This window comes from Capricornis sumatraensis, chromosome 22, assembly GCF_032405125.1.
Source record: "Capricornis sumatraensis isolate serow.1 chromosome 22, serow.2, whole genome shotgun sequence".
In the NCBI taxonomy this organism is placed as follows: Eukaryota; Metazoa; Chordata; class Mammalia; order Artiodactyla; family Bovidae; genus Capricornis; species Capricornis sumatraensis.
Window position 1 is genome coordinate 25,509,796 of NC_091090.1, and position 16,843 is coordinate 25,526,638.

The window sequence follows — 16,843 nt, forward strand, 5'->3', positions numbered from 1 at the left end:
AAGAATTGATGCTTTTGAACTGTGGTGTTGGAGAAGACTCTTGAGAGTCCCTTGGACTGCAAGGAGATCCAACCAGTCCATTCTGAAGGAGATCAGTCCTGGGATTTCTTTGGAAGTAATGATACTAAAGCTGAAACTCTAGTACTTTGGCCACCTCATGTGAATAGTTGACTCACTGGAAAAGAGAGTCAATGCTGGGAGGGATTGGGGGCAGGAGGAGAAGGGGACAACAGAGGATGAGATGGCTGGATGGCATCACTGACTCGATGGATGTGAGTCTGAGTGAACTCCGGGAGTTGGTGATGGATAGGGAGGCCTGGCATGCTGCGATTCATGGGGTCGCAAAGAGTTGGACATGACTGAGCAACTGAACAGAACTGAACTGAATACTCCATTGTGTATATGTTCCACAGCTTTCTTATCCATTCGTCTGCTGATGGACATCTAGGTTGCTTCCATGTCCTGGCTATTATAAACAGTGCTGCGATGAACATTGGGGTACATGTGTCTCTTTCAATTCTGGCTTCCTCAGTGTATATGCCCAGCAGTGGGATTGCTAGGTCATAAGGCAGTTCTATTTCCAGTTTTTAAAGGAATCTCCACACTGTTCTCCATAGTGGCTGTACTAGTTTGCATTCCCACCAACAGTGTAAGAGGGTTCCCTTTTCTTCACACCCTCTCCAGCATTTATTGCTTGTAGACGTTTGGATTGCAGCCATTCTGACTGGTTTGAAATGGTACCTCATTGTGTTCTTGATTTGCATTTCTCTGATAGTGAGTGATGTTGAGCATTTTTTCATGTGTTTGTTAGCCATCTGTATGTCTTTGGAGAAATGTCTATTAGTTCTTTGGCCCATTTTTGATTGGGTCATTTATTTTTCTGGAATTGAGCTGCATAAGTTGCTTGTATATTTTTGAGATTAGTTGTTTGTCAGTTGCTTCATTTGCTATTATTTTCTCCCATTCCAAAGGCTGTCTTTTCACCTTGCTTATAGCTTCCTTTGTTGTGCAGAAGCTTTTAATTTTAATTAGATCCTATTTGTTTATTTTTGCTTTTATTTCCAGTATTCTGGGAGGTGGATCATAGAGGATCCTGCTGTGATTTATGATTTATGTGATCTATGTCAGAGAGTGTTTTGCCTATGTTCTCCTCTAGGAGTTTTATAGTTTCTGGTCTTATGTTTATATCTTTAATCCATTTTGAGTTTATTTTTGTGTATGGTGTTAGAAAGTGTTCTAGTTTCATTCTTTTACAAGTGGTTGACCAGTTTTCCCAGCACCACTTGTTAAAGAGATTGTCTTTAATCCATTGTATATTCTTGCCTCCTTTGTGGAAGATAAGGTGTCCATAGGTGTGTGGATTTATCTCTGGGCTTTCTATTTTGTTCCATTGATCTATATTTCTGTCTTTGTGCCAGTACCATACTGTCTTGATGACTGGCTTTATAGTAGAGCCTGAAGTCAGGCAGGTTGATTCCTCCAGTTCCATTCTTCTTTCTCAAGATTGCTTTGGCTATTCAAGGGTTTTGGTATTTCCATACAAATTTTGAAATTATTTGTTCTAGCTCTGTGAAAAATACCACTGGTAGCTTGATAGGGATTGCATTGACTCTGTAGATTGCTTTGGGTAATATACTCATTTTCACTATATTGATTCTTCCAATCCACGAACATGGTATATTTCTCTGTCTATTAGTGTCCTCTTTGATTTCTTTCATCAGTGTTTTATAGTTTTCTATATGTAGGTTTTTAGTTTCTTTGGGTAGATATATTCCTAAGTATTTTATTCTTTTCATTGCAATGGTGAATGGAATTGTTTCCTTAATTTCTTTTTCTACTTTCTCATTATTAGTGTATAGGAATGCAAGGGATTTCTGTGTGTTGATTTTATATCCCACAACTTTACTATATTCATTGATTAGCTCTAGTAATTTTCTGGTGGAGTTTTTAGGGTTTTCTATGTAGAGGATCATGTCATCTGCAAACAGTGAGAGTTTTACTTCTTCTTTTCCAATTTGTATTCCTTTTATTTCTTTTTCTGCTCTGATTGCTGTGGCCAAAACTTCCAGAACTATGTTGAATAGTAGTGGTAAAAGTGGGCACCCTTGTCTTGTTCCTGACTTTAGGGGAAATGCTTTCAATTTTTCACCATTGAGGATAATGTTTGTTGTGGGTTTGTCATATATAGCTTTTATTATGTTGAGGTATAAGATAAAAGTTTTTAAAATATAAATATTATTTATTTTTAAATGTTTATATAGAGATAGCTTTATACACACATATTTTTGTCAGTACACACTGAGTCACAGTGTAAGATCCATTTATTATTGTGTTATGGTAAAAAATTTTTGAAAGCTCAGTTCAGTTCCGTTCAGTCCCTCAGTCATGTCAGACTCTTTGTGACCCCAGGGACTGCAGCACATCAGGCTTCCCTGTCCATCATCAACTCCTGGAGCCTGCTCAAATTCATGTCCATCAAATTGGTAATGCCACCCAACTGTCTCATCCTCTGTCGTCCCCTTCGCCTCCTGCCCTCAATCTTTCCCAGCATTGGAGTCTTATTTAATGAGTCAGTTCTTCACATCAGGTGGCCAAAGTATTGGAGTTTCAGCTTCAACATTAGTCCTTCCAATGAATATTTAGGACTGATTTCCTTTAGGATTGACTGCTTCATCTCCTTGCAGTCCAAGGGACTCTCAAGAATCTTCTCCAACACCACAGTTCAAAAGCATCATCTTGAAAGCTACAGGAGAATTATATGTAAAACATACAGTTATTTTAAGACAGCTCATACTGGTACTTCTGTTACTTCTCTTTGTGAGGATCAGTTAAAAATCTATCTTAAACAATATTGATACTGAAAACTGCCTTCTGTGCCTATCCACCAATTGGTTGCGTACGTGAAAACTTCATTCTACCGACACTGTAAGACTGTGAATTCCACAGTTCTATTTCAACACCTATGCAAATCCATTACTGACTTTGCCTGTCATTCTGCCACGTCCCCTTTCCCCTGCTCAGACTTGTTCTACAAGATGATGGTTTAAGTCAAAATATACATTCCTTCTGTTCATTGGTTAGGAGCTCAAAGACAATTTTAAACTAAAAGACAACTTGGAAGCCTTCTTGTAAGTGCCCGTGGATCATCATCTCGCCAGAAGGCACAGTGGCATCATGAAAGTCCCTCTTAGTCTTGACTCCAACCAGGAAAGCTTTGATCCAAGATCCATGAGTTTTGTCTGCTTCCTGGTTACAGTTTTCCTCAGGAGCCTAAATAGATCAGAGTGAGTGCATCTCCATTAGAGCATAAGGAAATTTACATTTGCTGTGAACTCAGTGGTTGGTTAGCTGACTAAATATTAGGTTAGTTATGTGGTACTATCATCTTCAGCTCTATCCACCCTTGTCTATTGCAGGTGAAGATCCTCCTGTGTGAAAATGAAGTCCCAGGCAACCACGATTTGCTGTTTAATATTATTTCTGGCCACAGAATATTCTCATAGTAGATTCCATATCCACACAAAAGTAAGTTTGATCAATTCTTATGTGGTCCCATGAGAAATCAATCAGTTCCTGAGATGACTGATTTATGATAAATAACATGTCATTTCAAAGAAATTTTCTAGTGATTATGATGCTATCCTTTCTGATGGCAACTTTCTAAAGAAAAGGACAATGAAAAGTTGAGAGGTGGCTGGGGCTTGTGACAGTACAGTATTGTCACAGGGTGCAACAGTCTAGTAGAAAAACCACTTTGCAAGCCATGGAGTATGTAGACAGGCAGCTCTTGACAGGCAGAAGCACTAACTTGGCAGTCAAGCAATTTAGGTTAAAACCTTAGGTTTGTCTGTTAGCCGCACGAGTTGCTTCACTTCTCTGGGTCTTAATTTCCTTACCTAAAACACGAAGAGTGGGTTTTCCTCTTTTAGATTTTTACAGTCCTTTATAGCTACAAGATGCTTAGTCAGGAAGTTGTGTCTGACCCTTTTGTGACCCCATGGGTTGTAAGCCCCCAGGCTCCTCTGTCCATGGGACTTCCAAAGCAAGGATACTAGAGTGGGTTGCCATTTCCTTCTCCAGGGAATCTTCTCAATGCAGGGATTGAACCCATGTCTTCTGCATTGGCAGGCGGATTCTTAACCACTGACCCACTGGGGAGACTCGGGTTTGATCCCTGGGTCAAGAAGTTCCCCCTGGAGAAAGAAATGGCAACCCGTTCCAGTATTCTTGCCTGGGAGATCCCATGGACAGAGGAGACTGGCAGGTTGCAGTTCATGGAGTTGCAAAGGAGTCAGACACCCTTACCAACTAACAACAGCAACATAGCTACAAAAAGATTCTATTATTGTAACCTAGCACTCATTCCTAGTATCTGCTTTCTTCTTTCTCTGTGTATTGGGTGGACCACATTAGTTCCCTATCATAGCTACAGTTAATACAAGCAAAGAATGGTTTAGCGCTCTAATTGTCATCACTGTGCTCTCCATGGGCACATGTGCTTTCCAACAGATGTACCTAATCCCCTGACTTTCAGAGCCTATGTGACCACACCCAGTTTCTAGCCGTCACTGCGGGCAGCATGTTCTCTGTCAGGGCTCACATCCCTTCAGCAAATTTCTGCAATATCAGGTGCCATTTTCTTCCTAGTCCTGAACACATTTTCTCTTCATATTCACACGGAGTCTCTAAGTTAAGATGAGAGAGAAGAGTCCCAATGTAAAGAAAACCTTTGAGAATTTATGTTTTACAGGATGGAGATAAACTTCAGAGTCCTGAAAGAAAACCCAAGACTGGAAGAATTCAAGGTATGTAGCTGCGGAACAGTCTTCTTCCATTTGAAGACTCGGCAGAATAAAGGAAGGGCATGGATATGGCAGATCAATCCCCAGACTACAAATTTTCACACAGAATAACAATCTCAAATAAGTTCTAAATGTTAAACATCATCAATAGATTTTCTTGCAATTATACTATTACCCACAGCATAGTCAGTGAAACAAGTTGGCAAATATTCATACATGTTCTAGAATAGTAGATGAGCTGCTGCTGCTGCTAAGCTGCTTTAGTCGTGTCCGACTCTGTGAGACCCCATAGACAGCAGCCCACCATGGTCCCCTGTCCCTGGGATTCTCCAGGCAAGAACACTGGAGTGGGTTGCCATTACCTTCTCCAATGCATGAAAGTGAAAAGTGAAAGTGAAGTCGCTCAGTCGTGTCCGATTCTTAGAGACCCCATGGACTGCAGCTTACCAGGCTCCTCCGTCCAAGGAATTTTCCAGGCAAGAGTACTGGAGTGGGGTGCCATTGCCTTCTCTGAGAATAGTAGATGAGAGTCCCTTTTAAACTCTAAAGGGAAATCTGAACTAATGAGCTAACAAGAGGCAGAAGAGTGAAGAGGGCAGGATCATTCATTCCTTCCTTCAAAGATAATTTCAAGGTTCTTAAAAGCATGTAGCACTCTGAGGCTGAGTGATCTATTCAAGTGATGTAATAGGTATCATGTTGGTGAAACTGACAGAGGATAAGATGGTTGGATGGCATCACCAACTTGACTGACATGAGTTTGAGCAAGCTCTGGGAGTTGGTGATGGACAGGGAAGCCTGGTGTGCTGCAGTCCATGGGGCTGCAAAGAGTTGGACATGACTGAGCCATTGAACTGAACTGGCAAGACTGGTTACCCAGAGAAGTGAGAGACAAACTGTGGAACCATCATGAGAAGTAAGATAGTGAAATCCTGTGGTTCTCACCCACATAGATTACTGGGATCTGCACAGTCATGGCCAAGTATATCTGTGGGGGCAAATACAAATCTATACATATTTGGAGCTTAGAAAGAAAAGAGGAGAGAAATGTAGCTAATGTGCATTGAGCATTTATGACAACACTGATCTAAGTGTGTACAAGATGCTGTCTCATTCAATGTTTGTAAAAAGACTATGGCATTACCTCCAAATTATATGAATGAGGAAATTGAAATGCACTTGGCTTAAGTAAATTGCAACAATGGATACACTTGGGTAGATGTCAAAGAAAGATGCAAAACAACCTGCTTCTATCCTCCTGTCCAAGTAATGAATATTGGTCATCAATATTCTTTGGCTCACAGCCAATAAGGCACTTCATTTTGTATTTATTTCAATACCTTGATGGTTCTCAGTATCATCTACTTCTTCCTACTGCACTGCTGCTATCTGAAGGCAATTCTTCCTGGGAATACTTCAGCAGCTTCATCAAGTCAATCCACTCTCCTCATGGGCCAAATTAAGCAGCTGCCAGTTTTTTTTGAATAAATCTTTATTGAAACCCAGCCACGCTCACTCATTCACACATTGTCTTTGATTGCTTTTATGCTACTAAGCAGAGCCGAGTATTTGTGACAGAGACCATATGGCCCTCAAAGCTGAAATGTTTACTCTCTGTCTAGCTTTGTTGTATTTAGCAAAAACATAAAATGTCTGGCAAAATTTAAATTTCAGATAAGCCATGAGTAATTTTTCATGGGTTATACATAAATGAAAAATTATCCACTGTTTTACTGAACATTTTTAGTCAGTTCTCTTTATTTGTGGATTTTGTGTTTGCATCTTCTCCAAATCAGCACTCATAGTGCTCTCTGAATTATTAACAGACATGCACAGAATAAAGGAAAAATGGTCAGCCAAGGTGCATGTTCTCAGTTGAATGAGGTGGCACTTGACCTTCCTACTATAAACAAATTTTTTTTGTGGTCTATGTAGTGTCACATGTTTTGTGGGTTTGTTTTTAGTTGGTGATTTTGCTGTTTAAAATCACCCCCAAATATAGTTCCAAAGTGATGTATAGTGTGCCTAAGAAGGTTAGGATGTGCCTTATGGGGAAAATATATGTGCTAGATAAGCTTTGTTAATGTGTTGTCACGAGTTATAGTGCCCTTGGCTGTGAGTTCAATGTCAGTGAATCAAAAGCATATATTAAATACAGTGTCTTTAAATGGAAACACACAAAACAAGCTTATATAGTGATATACTGATCAGTTGGTGAAAATGTTGTGAGCAGAAGCTTATAGGAACCTAACCTTGTATTTCTCCTAGGATCTGGAGATGGTTACGTATTCACTAATTCAGTGTTTGTGGCAGTGATTTTATAGATTGCAACTGCTGCAAATGATGAGAATTGAGTGTATCTGAAAACAAAATCAATATTTAACTGGCATTTAACCTGTATTTTATCTGGCAGCTCTATTTACCTGGTCCTTTACAGAAAAGCTTACTAACTCCTGCTCCATGCATGGTTAATTATCTTTCACAATCTAATCATGTTTCCTGGTGACCCTCATATAAGCACAGAATCCAAGGTCTTTCAGGACTTGACTCTGCCTTTCTCCCCACCCTCATCTCTTGTCACTCTCCCCTCAGACACTCTGAACCAGTCTTTATGAATGACCCTCCTTTTCACATGTTCTTCACTCTGTCCAAATATCAGCTTCACTTTCTGCCTGGCAGGTCTTAGTGGTTGGTGGCTGAGAACACAGTTCAATGTCGCCTCCTCTGGGAAGCAACCCCCAAGCCCCAGGAAGGAGTTAGATATCCTCGTCAAAGTGTAGAAATGCTAATCAGGCCTCTCTCTCTCTTCTAAGAAAAATGCCACGGACCTTGCAGCACTTCTAACTGCAGCCAGCCCTGTGCTCAGCACTTTCATGGAGAAATAGGATTTATCTGTAATGGAAACAAGTGGCAGAAATCAACTGAAACATGTACAAGCCTTTCTGTGGAAACACTCTTTATGGTGATGTATTTGCATATTTGCATCTTATTTGCATATTCTACAAGAAACATTTTAAATGTTTTCTGTTCAGCATGACAATAAATCTCAGATCTGGACCTGAGAAATTCTACAGAGTGGGTTCAAATTTGTTTCTTATCCTTCCTTCCTCACCCAAACTCTCAGCCACATTATTTCTCCCTCTCAAAATCTTTACTCAAAAAACAAAGAAAAAAAAGATCTGAAATTCATTCAGACAGTGATAAACACTTAGAGATTAAAATTTTAGCTCTAAAAATGGATTTTCATACCTCTTATGCTAATCAGTTAAGCAAGTGAATTTGTCTACAGTTAAATTCATTTGATATCTTTTTTCTCATACTTTCAATCACTTGACCAAAGGAAGACAGAGGTGTGTGTCCCAGAAAGAATAAAAATCCAATGAATAAAACAATTCTCAATTAAAATATTTTATGTTGTATCCTCTCACTTAGCCACTGTTTGCTTCTGCCTCTCCTTCATCCCTGTAGAAGCACATTGATCTCTGCATTTCCTAAAATGTCAAGTGTTTTTAGAATAGGAGTGTCAGTGCATTCTCTGTCACTTCAGTTCAGTTCAATTCAGTTCAGTCGCTCACTCATGGCTGACACTTTGCGACCCTAAGGACTGCAGCATGCCAGGCCTCCCTGTCCATCACCAACTTCCGGAGTTTACTCAAACTCATGCTCATTGAACCGGTGATGCCATCCAACAGTCTCATCCTCTGTTGTCCCCTTCTCCTCCTGCCTTCAATCTTTCCTAGCATCAAGGTCTTTTCAAATGAGTCAGCTCTTCACATCAGGTGGCCCAAAGTATTGGAGCTTCAGCTTCAGCATCAGTCCTTCCAATGAATATTCAGGACTGATTTCCTTTAGGATGGGCTGGTTGGATTTCCTTGACGTGTTGGGTGCTTAATCATTTTTGAGTGAAATAACCATCTTTTTACAAACAGGACTCAAACAGTGCATCACGCCTCTCTGTGGCAGCACCGTCTATAACTCTGCACATTCTTGACTACCAAACCCCAGAGCCCATCAGGAGTGTAGCTCAAGGAATCCAAAAGAATTGCCCACTGGATTACGCCTGCATAATTAATGCTGTGAAATCATCAGAAGCAACGTCCGGAAATATTGCATTTATAGTGGAGTTACTAAAAAACATTTCTACAGATTTGTCTGATAATGTCACCCAGGAGAAAATGAAGGTATTCTTTGTTAAATTCATTTAAAAAGCTGACAATTTTTTGTTTCAAAATCTTGCACTTTAATAGTTTCAAAATAGTTTTCACGGTAAAAACTACCATAACCAGAATAACAACTCATTTCAGTTTTGGGTATGGAGTCATCCTAGTTTATGGATATGGAGTCATCCTAGTTTATGGACGTTTTCAAGAAACAGTGAAAGTGAAAGTCACTCAGTCACATCCAACTCTTTGTGACTCCATAGACTATATAGTCCATGGAATTCTCTAGGCCAGAATACTGGCGTGGGTAGCCTTTCCCTTCTCCAGGGGATCTTCCCAACCCAGGGATTGAACCCAGGTCTCCCACATTGCAGGTGGATTCTTTACCAGCTGAGCCACAAAGGAAGCCCAATAATATTGGAGTGGGTAGCCTATCCCTTCTCCAGCAGATCTTCCTGACCCAGGAATCGAACAGAGGTCCCCAGCATTGCAGGTGGATTCTTTATCAACTGAGCTATCAGGGAAACCCCTTTCAAGAAGTAAGAACATTTTTAATACAGGTTTTTGTACAGACTGAATATTTGCAAGGAACTGTCACATAATGATCCTGTGAGGAAGACTTTGACTACTGTAAAGTTTCCCAAATTTTATTTTTTTAAAATGTAATTGTACTGAGAAATGTTAGCAGAGGTTCTATTTCTTAAAAGAGAGATCTGTAGTACAGCAGATACAGGAATTCTGGGGTAAATGAAGCCAAGTAGGTCTTATGGCAGGACTTTCTAGAGCTTTAAATGTGTTAATAAACTTTGGCACTCTTCATAATGTTCGAGGGGAGGATAGGATATGGGGTGCTGTACTTGGATTTCCAGAGGACTATTTCCTCCTTAAACAGTCATTAATATCTCATGGAAAACTTGGGTTATACAAATTGAAGTTGGAAATGTTGCTTGGGGCATATAATAAAGCAGGCAACCCTTTGCTATAGTTCATCTCATTTCATTTCATCTTATTTGCTTATTTCAATTTATTTTATCTTATTATTTTTTAGTTTATATTTATTGATTTTTTAAAAATTGGGATATAGTTGCTTTACAATGCTGTGTTAATTTCTGCTGTATGGCAAAGTGAACCAGCTTCAAGTATATATATATCCCCTCTGTTTTGGATTTCCTTCCTATTTAGGTCACCACAGAACATTAAGCAGAGATTCTTGTGCTATACAGCAGGTTATCAATATCATCAGTTATCTATTTTATCCATATTAGTGTATATATGTCAACCTTCAATCTTATTTTGTTTATTTCATTTCTTTTTTATCATATTTTGTTTTTAACATTTCTAATTTTTTTCCTCTTGCCGAAGTCCTACTAGTATGAGATTCTAATAATCAGTGAATTTGAAGAGAAACATGTCAAATAATATCAAATCATTTGATCTTTAGAAACTTGAGGTTTTAGAAATCGACTTTGTACTGCAGTGTGTGTATCTCCAGTATCGTATCTACTTCTCTCCTCTGCAGAGCTACAGCAAAGTGGCCAACCACATCCTCAACCCCGCGGTCATTCCAAACTGGGCTTTCATTCCAGACAAAAATGTCAGCTCCGATTTGTTGCAGGCAGTGAACTGGTTTGCGAGGCAACTCCACATCCAAAATGAACCTGAGCACATTGTGGATGAACTCTTCATTCAGACAAAAGGGTTCCCCATCAACAACAAGACCTCAGAGAGAAGTCTCAGTTTCTCCATGAACTTGAACAACACAGTGGAGGGCATCCTAGGAATCATAGAAATTCCCAGGCAAGAGCTGTGGAAGCTGCCCCCAAATGCATCCCAAGCTGTTGGCATAGCTTTTCCCACCCTGGGGGCAGTCCTGAAAGAAGCCCACTTGGAAAATGCCCATCTTCCCAGGCTGGTAAATGGACTGGTCCTTTCAGTGATTTTACCAGAAAAATTGGAGCAAATCTTATTCACCTTTGAGAAGATCAACAAATCACAGAATGCCAGGGCCCAGTGTGTTGGCTGGCACTCCAGGAAAAGAAGGTGGGATGAGAATGTCTGTGAAACAACGCTGGACACCAAGAATAGAGTGAAATGCCGGTGTAACTACACCAACGTGATGATGTCTTTTTCCATCCTCATGTCCCCCATATCTGTGGACGATAAAGTCCTGGACTACATCACCTGCATTGGGCTCAGCGTCTCCATCCTCAGCTTGATTCTTTGCCTGATGATTGAAGCCACCGTCTGGTCCCGGGTGGTCATGACGGACATATCATATATGCGACATGTATGCATTGTGAATATAGCTGTGTCGCTCTTGACTGCCAATGTGTGGTTCATCTTAGGCTCCAACTTTAACAAAAAGGCCCAGGACTACAACTGGTGTGTTGCGGTGACATTTTTTAGCCACTTTTTCTACCTCTGTCTGTTTTTCTGGATGCTCTTCAAAGCCCTGCTCATCATCTATGGACTGCTGGTGGTTTTCCGGAGGATGGTGAGGTCCCGCATGATGGCCATTGGCTTTGCCGTTGGCTATGGGTGCCCGTTAGTCATTGCTGCCACCACTGTGGCTATCACAGTGCCAGGGAAAGGCTACATGAGACGTGGTGCCTGTTGGCTTAACTGGGATGACACCAAAGCCCTTCTAGCCTTTGCCATCCCAGCCTTGGTCATTGTGGCTGTGAATCTTGTTGTGGTTTTGATTGTGGCTGTCAACACTCAGAGGCCCTCTATTGGCAGTTCCAAGTCTCAAGATGTGGCCATAATCCTGAGGATCAGCAAAAATGTCGCCATTCTCACCCCACTGTTGGGACTGACCTGGGGTTTTGGAATAGCTACGCTCATAGAAGGCACTTCCTTGATATTCCACATAATCTTTGCCCTGCTCAATGCTTTCCAGGTAAGTTCTGGGAGAGAGACTTATTTTATTGATACTACTGATACTATTAGCTACTCTTTTATTATCTTATAATTTGGTATTCTGGCTATACAACAAAATATGGCTATGGTTTAAAAATACAGAACAACACATATTCCTTCCATTTCCTTTCATATCTTAGAGACATTTATCTGTGACATCTCTCTGTCTATTGATTGTCGAGTTGGATTTCGACGATCAGGCTGATTGGGTAGGCATCTCCTTTTGTCTTTTCTAAAGTTGCAACGTGAAAAGACATTGACCTTCACTTATGGAAGACTAGTCTTTGGTTAGGGATGTGTGAGGCTACATTTACATAGTATGCCTCAAAACAAGCACAATTTTTATCCTTTCTCAAGTAGTCTGGGCAATCTATGAAATAATAGTCATTTTTCACAGCATGCAGAGATGGCCCATGACACTCACTTTGGATGTTAATCAGTCAGGGATTCTCATACTCCTTCCCTGCTATTCTCTGTAAAATAAATGTTATTTGTTATTCACAGATGGATCCCAGCAATGTCACTTTCTCTGGTCCTCAGACTTCTCTGTAAAATAAAGATGGATCTAAAATGATCTCTAATGTCTTTTCTTGCTTAACATGCTTGCTTTGATAAGATTATCCATCTAAAAGTTGTTCCACTTCATTTTGGCTACTAAGCCACTTTTGGGAAGCTGTCATTAGGCTGCTTTCTGCACCCATGAGTAATAGAAAATTTAGGAAGTTCATATATATATATATATTTAAATATATTTATTTGGCAGCTCTGGGTCTTAGTCGCAGCAAGTAGGATCTAGTTCCCAGACCAGGGATCAAACCCAGACCCCTTGCATTAGTGGTGTGGAGTCTTAGCCACTGGGCCACCTGGGAAATCTCAGAAGGTTTATATTTTTAATATATTTTAAATCAGGAGCTGGCAAACTGTGGCCTGCTGCCTATGTTTATAAATAGTTTATTGAAATACACCTTACACATGGGCTTACATACACACTATTTTATTGAAAAAGTTTTATTGAAATACACCTTACACACACACATTTTGCCTATGGTGGCTTTCATGCTACAGTGGCAAAGGTGAGATAGTTGGAACAGAGGCTGTAAAGCCTAAAATATTTATTATCTGCTTCTTTTCAGAAAAATATTTTCAAAAAAATTTTCATCAATGCTTTAAATTAAATATAACTGTTTAACAAAGCAACAAAGTATTTCATATCACTATTACTCTATTTCAAAACCTAATGTGAAATAATAAAGCCAACTTTAAAGTAATGCCAGCTCAGTACAATTATATATCTTATTCATAATTTCTTAATAACTAAAGAGAACATTTATTTCATTCTTTCCTCTGTATTGCTTTAAAGAGAAACCTTTTACTTAAGGTTTTCTTTGGGAATGGGGATCAAAAGCTCTTGGACTCACATAAATCTCCCCTGCTCTTGAAGTTATGCTCATTACCTCTGATCTCATCCTACTTTGCAATTTAATTAAACCCCAGGAAATTTTGTTCTGCATTTCTCTTTCAGATCATTTCTCTCTCTATTTTCTTGATGGAAAGACAATTTCTAGACTCCCTTTAGTTGCACACGTTCATTTTTCTAAAACAAGGGTTCTCTGTGACTCACAATTCAGCATTTTCAGTTTTCTGATCAGTGTTTCCTCTCCATGAAACCATCCTTAGAAACCAGGCTTCCCTTCACTCTTGTGGCAGGGTTCAGACTTTCCTTGCAAGGCTCCTAACTCCCGTGACTTAAAAGGATTGACTGGCAATTATTCTGACTTTGTAGGTGACCAGATAATTTAAACTCCAAGAGATCCTGGTCTTGCGGGTTTCTTTAGACTTTTCTCTCTCTTTCTTTCTTTTATGCAGTAACTTCTTTCATCAGTTTTAGAGACTCTGTTACTGTTAAATCACTTCAGTCGTGTCCAACTCTGTGCGACCCCACAGATGGCAGCCCACCAGGCTGCCCCGTCCTTGGGATTCTCCAGGCAAGAACACTGGAGTGGGTTGCCATTTCCTTCTCCAATGCATGAAAGTGAAAAGTGAAAGAAAAGTCGCTCAGTCGTGCCTGACTCAGCGATTCCATGGACTGCAGCCCACAAGGCTCCTCCATCCATGGGATTTTCCAGGCAAGAGTACTGGAGTGGGGTGCCATTGCCTTCTCCGTTACGGACTCTAGCTGCCTGTTTCTTGACTTTTCCATTGAAAGTAGACTAGAATACATTTCATTTTCCCATGACACCTTCCCTGATTGTAACTTTGAATGACAAAATTTTATGTGTGTGTTACTATCAGCATGAGTAAGAACAACCACCTTAATACCTGGGAAGAAAGTAAACAGATTTAATAAGTTTGAAAACTATCCTACATCTGAAGCCATTCAAGAAATATCAATCACTCTCATGCACATGCATGAAGGCGGTCCTCTTTTTCTGAGGTCCATTCAAAGAAAACACTCATTAGTGCAAGAGAATCAGTAGAAACTGCAGTTTCTAATATATGATAACTATCTTTGAAGGAATCTAGAAGAGTGGTGTTAAAATAACTTCTGGGTTATGGTCTGCAGAACTGTCCCTCATACTTTTGTTGAATTCTGTCACAGGGGTTCTTCATCTTGCTGTTTGGAACCATTATGGACCACAAGGTAACTTGAATTTCTGTCACTCACTGTAAATGTTTTCCATGTGGTTGGGGGGAGCAGGAGGATGAAGCAGCCTTGATCAGAGAGGACAGTGGAGAAGAGCTGAGTTTGTGGGGTGGTTCAAGGCATCAGCTGTGGGGGGTTGGGGGGGAGAAGGGAAGAACTGTACTCTCTCTTGTCCTGCTCCTTCTCAAGTCAACTGGAGGTTATATTTGAACATAGCCAGTGAAAAAAATAGAAACCATGACCAGAACTTTAATCTTAATCCTAAATCTAGTTATGATTACATCTCAACTTTTATCCAAGTTTCATTATTTTTCAAGCATGGTGCTGAACCATCTGATGCTGCTTCTGCCAGAGTTGCTGGCCTCAAAGTTTCAGGACCCAGGTCTAGACCTTGAGGATACTGTCATTTCTTCACTCTCATTTCTTCTTTAGATACGAGATGCTTTGAGGATGAGGATGTCTTCACTGAAGGGGCAGTCGAGGGTAGCAGAGGTAAGCCTTTCCCTTTCAGTCTCAGTACTGGAAGGTCGGTGTTCTCAGTAGAGTCATACGGAGACAAATACTATAGCTCAATATTGGGGATTTGTTAGCAAACAGAATCAAGAGGGGATACCTTTATTCATTCATTTCTTCAGTCAACAGATTTGGAGTATCTTGTTAGAGCTTAGGGTCACTGGAACCTACCCCTCAAAAAAAGTTTCCAGGGAATTCCCTGATGGCCCCGTAGTTGGGACTCCATGCTTTCACACCTAGGGCCTGGGTTTGAACCCTGGTTGGGGAACTAAGATCTTGCAAGCCCTGCAGCATGCCGAGAAAAGAAAAAAAGCAAAGTTTCCATACTGGTTGTATTTCAACTAAATACATTTGGACTATTGAGAGAGACAATGTGAATGCGTAGACCATAGATTCATAAAGTGCCAGAGGTGGAAGTAAGACATGAGTTAGAAATGAGATACTAGACCACCCTTGTCATTTCATAGGTAAGGAAACCAAGGCCTAGAGTACTTATGAGATTTGACCAGAGTGACCCAGCAGTTTGTGAGATTTAGCATTCTTCTTGCCATGGGCTTCTGCAGTGAACCACACTCCCTTGAACTGCAGTGTCCGTGTATCTGAAGATCTTGAAGATGACTTTTGACCTAGTTATCTGTCTCATCAACTACCAACTGAAATTGCCACCATTGTTATATTGATGAGAAAGAAGTCATTTACTCAATCAACAGTTTCTCAATAAGAGCTGCTTTTAAAACAAACAAATAAAAAAGTCTCTGGAGACATACAGCATCAGAATTTACAGTCAGCTAGTACTTAGAGTGACTTTTAGCACCAAAGACCATCAATACCAAGACAGGCATTTTTTATCCACCTTTGACTATTTCTGAAATTGGCACACATTGGGTAATCAGTGGCATGTCATGACTTAATTGGCAAGTTACTTTTTCATGTTCTTCCTCTGCGGACATAAATTATAATGATGTTGCTTACAATGTGAGATTCAGTGAAATATGACAATTTAATTCAGGGTAGCTGTGTCAACTCTGGTACTTCATGTTTCCATTGTTACATGTTTATCTTCAGTCAGGCATAGACATAAACATAAACCTATGTGCATTCCAGTCAATGCCATTCTTCATTGACATCAGTGTTATTTTTTCCCCTATTTAGAATGCATCGTTAGGCCCCACCTATGGATCTAAATTAATGAATCGTTGAGGATAAGAGGTGAGTATTAAAAAAATCAAGGAGAAGCTTCGGGAAGGGAACTGGGGTTATCTTTCAGAGAATGGAAACGTCTTTATTGCCAAGCACATAAATGAAAATACACACATCTTTAAAACCCAGGTCAGCTCAGTTTACTTGATCACATCTTAAGAATACATCTTTTTTTTTTTTTTTTGTCCTCAGTGAGAGGATGCAGTCATCATCTCCATTCTGATACAGGATATATCTTGCTGTTTCAGTTCAGTTCCGTTCAGTCGCTCAGTCGTGTCCGACTCTCTGTGACCCCATGAACTGCAGCACACCAGGCCTCCCTGTCCACCACCAACTGCCGGAGTCCACCCAAACCCATGTCCATTGAGTCGGTGATGCCATACATCCATCTCATTCTCTGTTGTCCCCTTCTCCTCCTGCCCTCAATCTTTCCCAGCATCAGGGTCTTTTCAAATGAGTTAGCTCTTCGCATCAGGTGGCCAAAATATTGGAGTTTCAGCTTCAACATCAGTCCTTCCAATGAACACCCAGGACTGATCTTCTTTAGGATGGACTTGTTGGATCTCCTTGCAGTCCAAGGGACTCTTCAGAGTCTTCTCCAACAC

At 40.3% G+C, this 16,843-nt stretch overlaps 1 protein-coding gene across 1 annotated transcript; it reads left to right on the plus strand.

Moving 5' to 3' along the window:
• Window positions 1-3,438: 3,438 nt before the first annotated feature.
• Window positions 3,439-16,238, plus strand: LOC138069784 (adhesion G protein-coupled receptor F4-like). Its single transcript, XM_068961124.1, has 8 exons — window positions 3,439-3,525; window positions 4,751-4,805; window positions 7,616-7,764; window positions 8,732-8,983; window positions 10,482-11,861; window positions 14,481-14,522; window positions 14,958-15,017; window positions 16,191-16,238. Exons 1-8 carry the CDS (start codon window positions 3,439-3,441, stop codon window positions 16,236-16,238), a joined length of 2,073 nt encoding a protein of 690 aa, XP_068817225.1.
• Window positions 16,239-16,843: the final 605 nt, after the last annotated feature.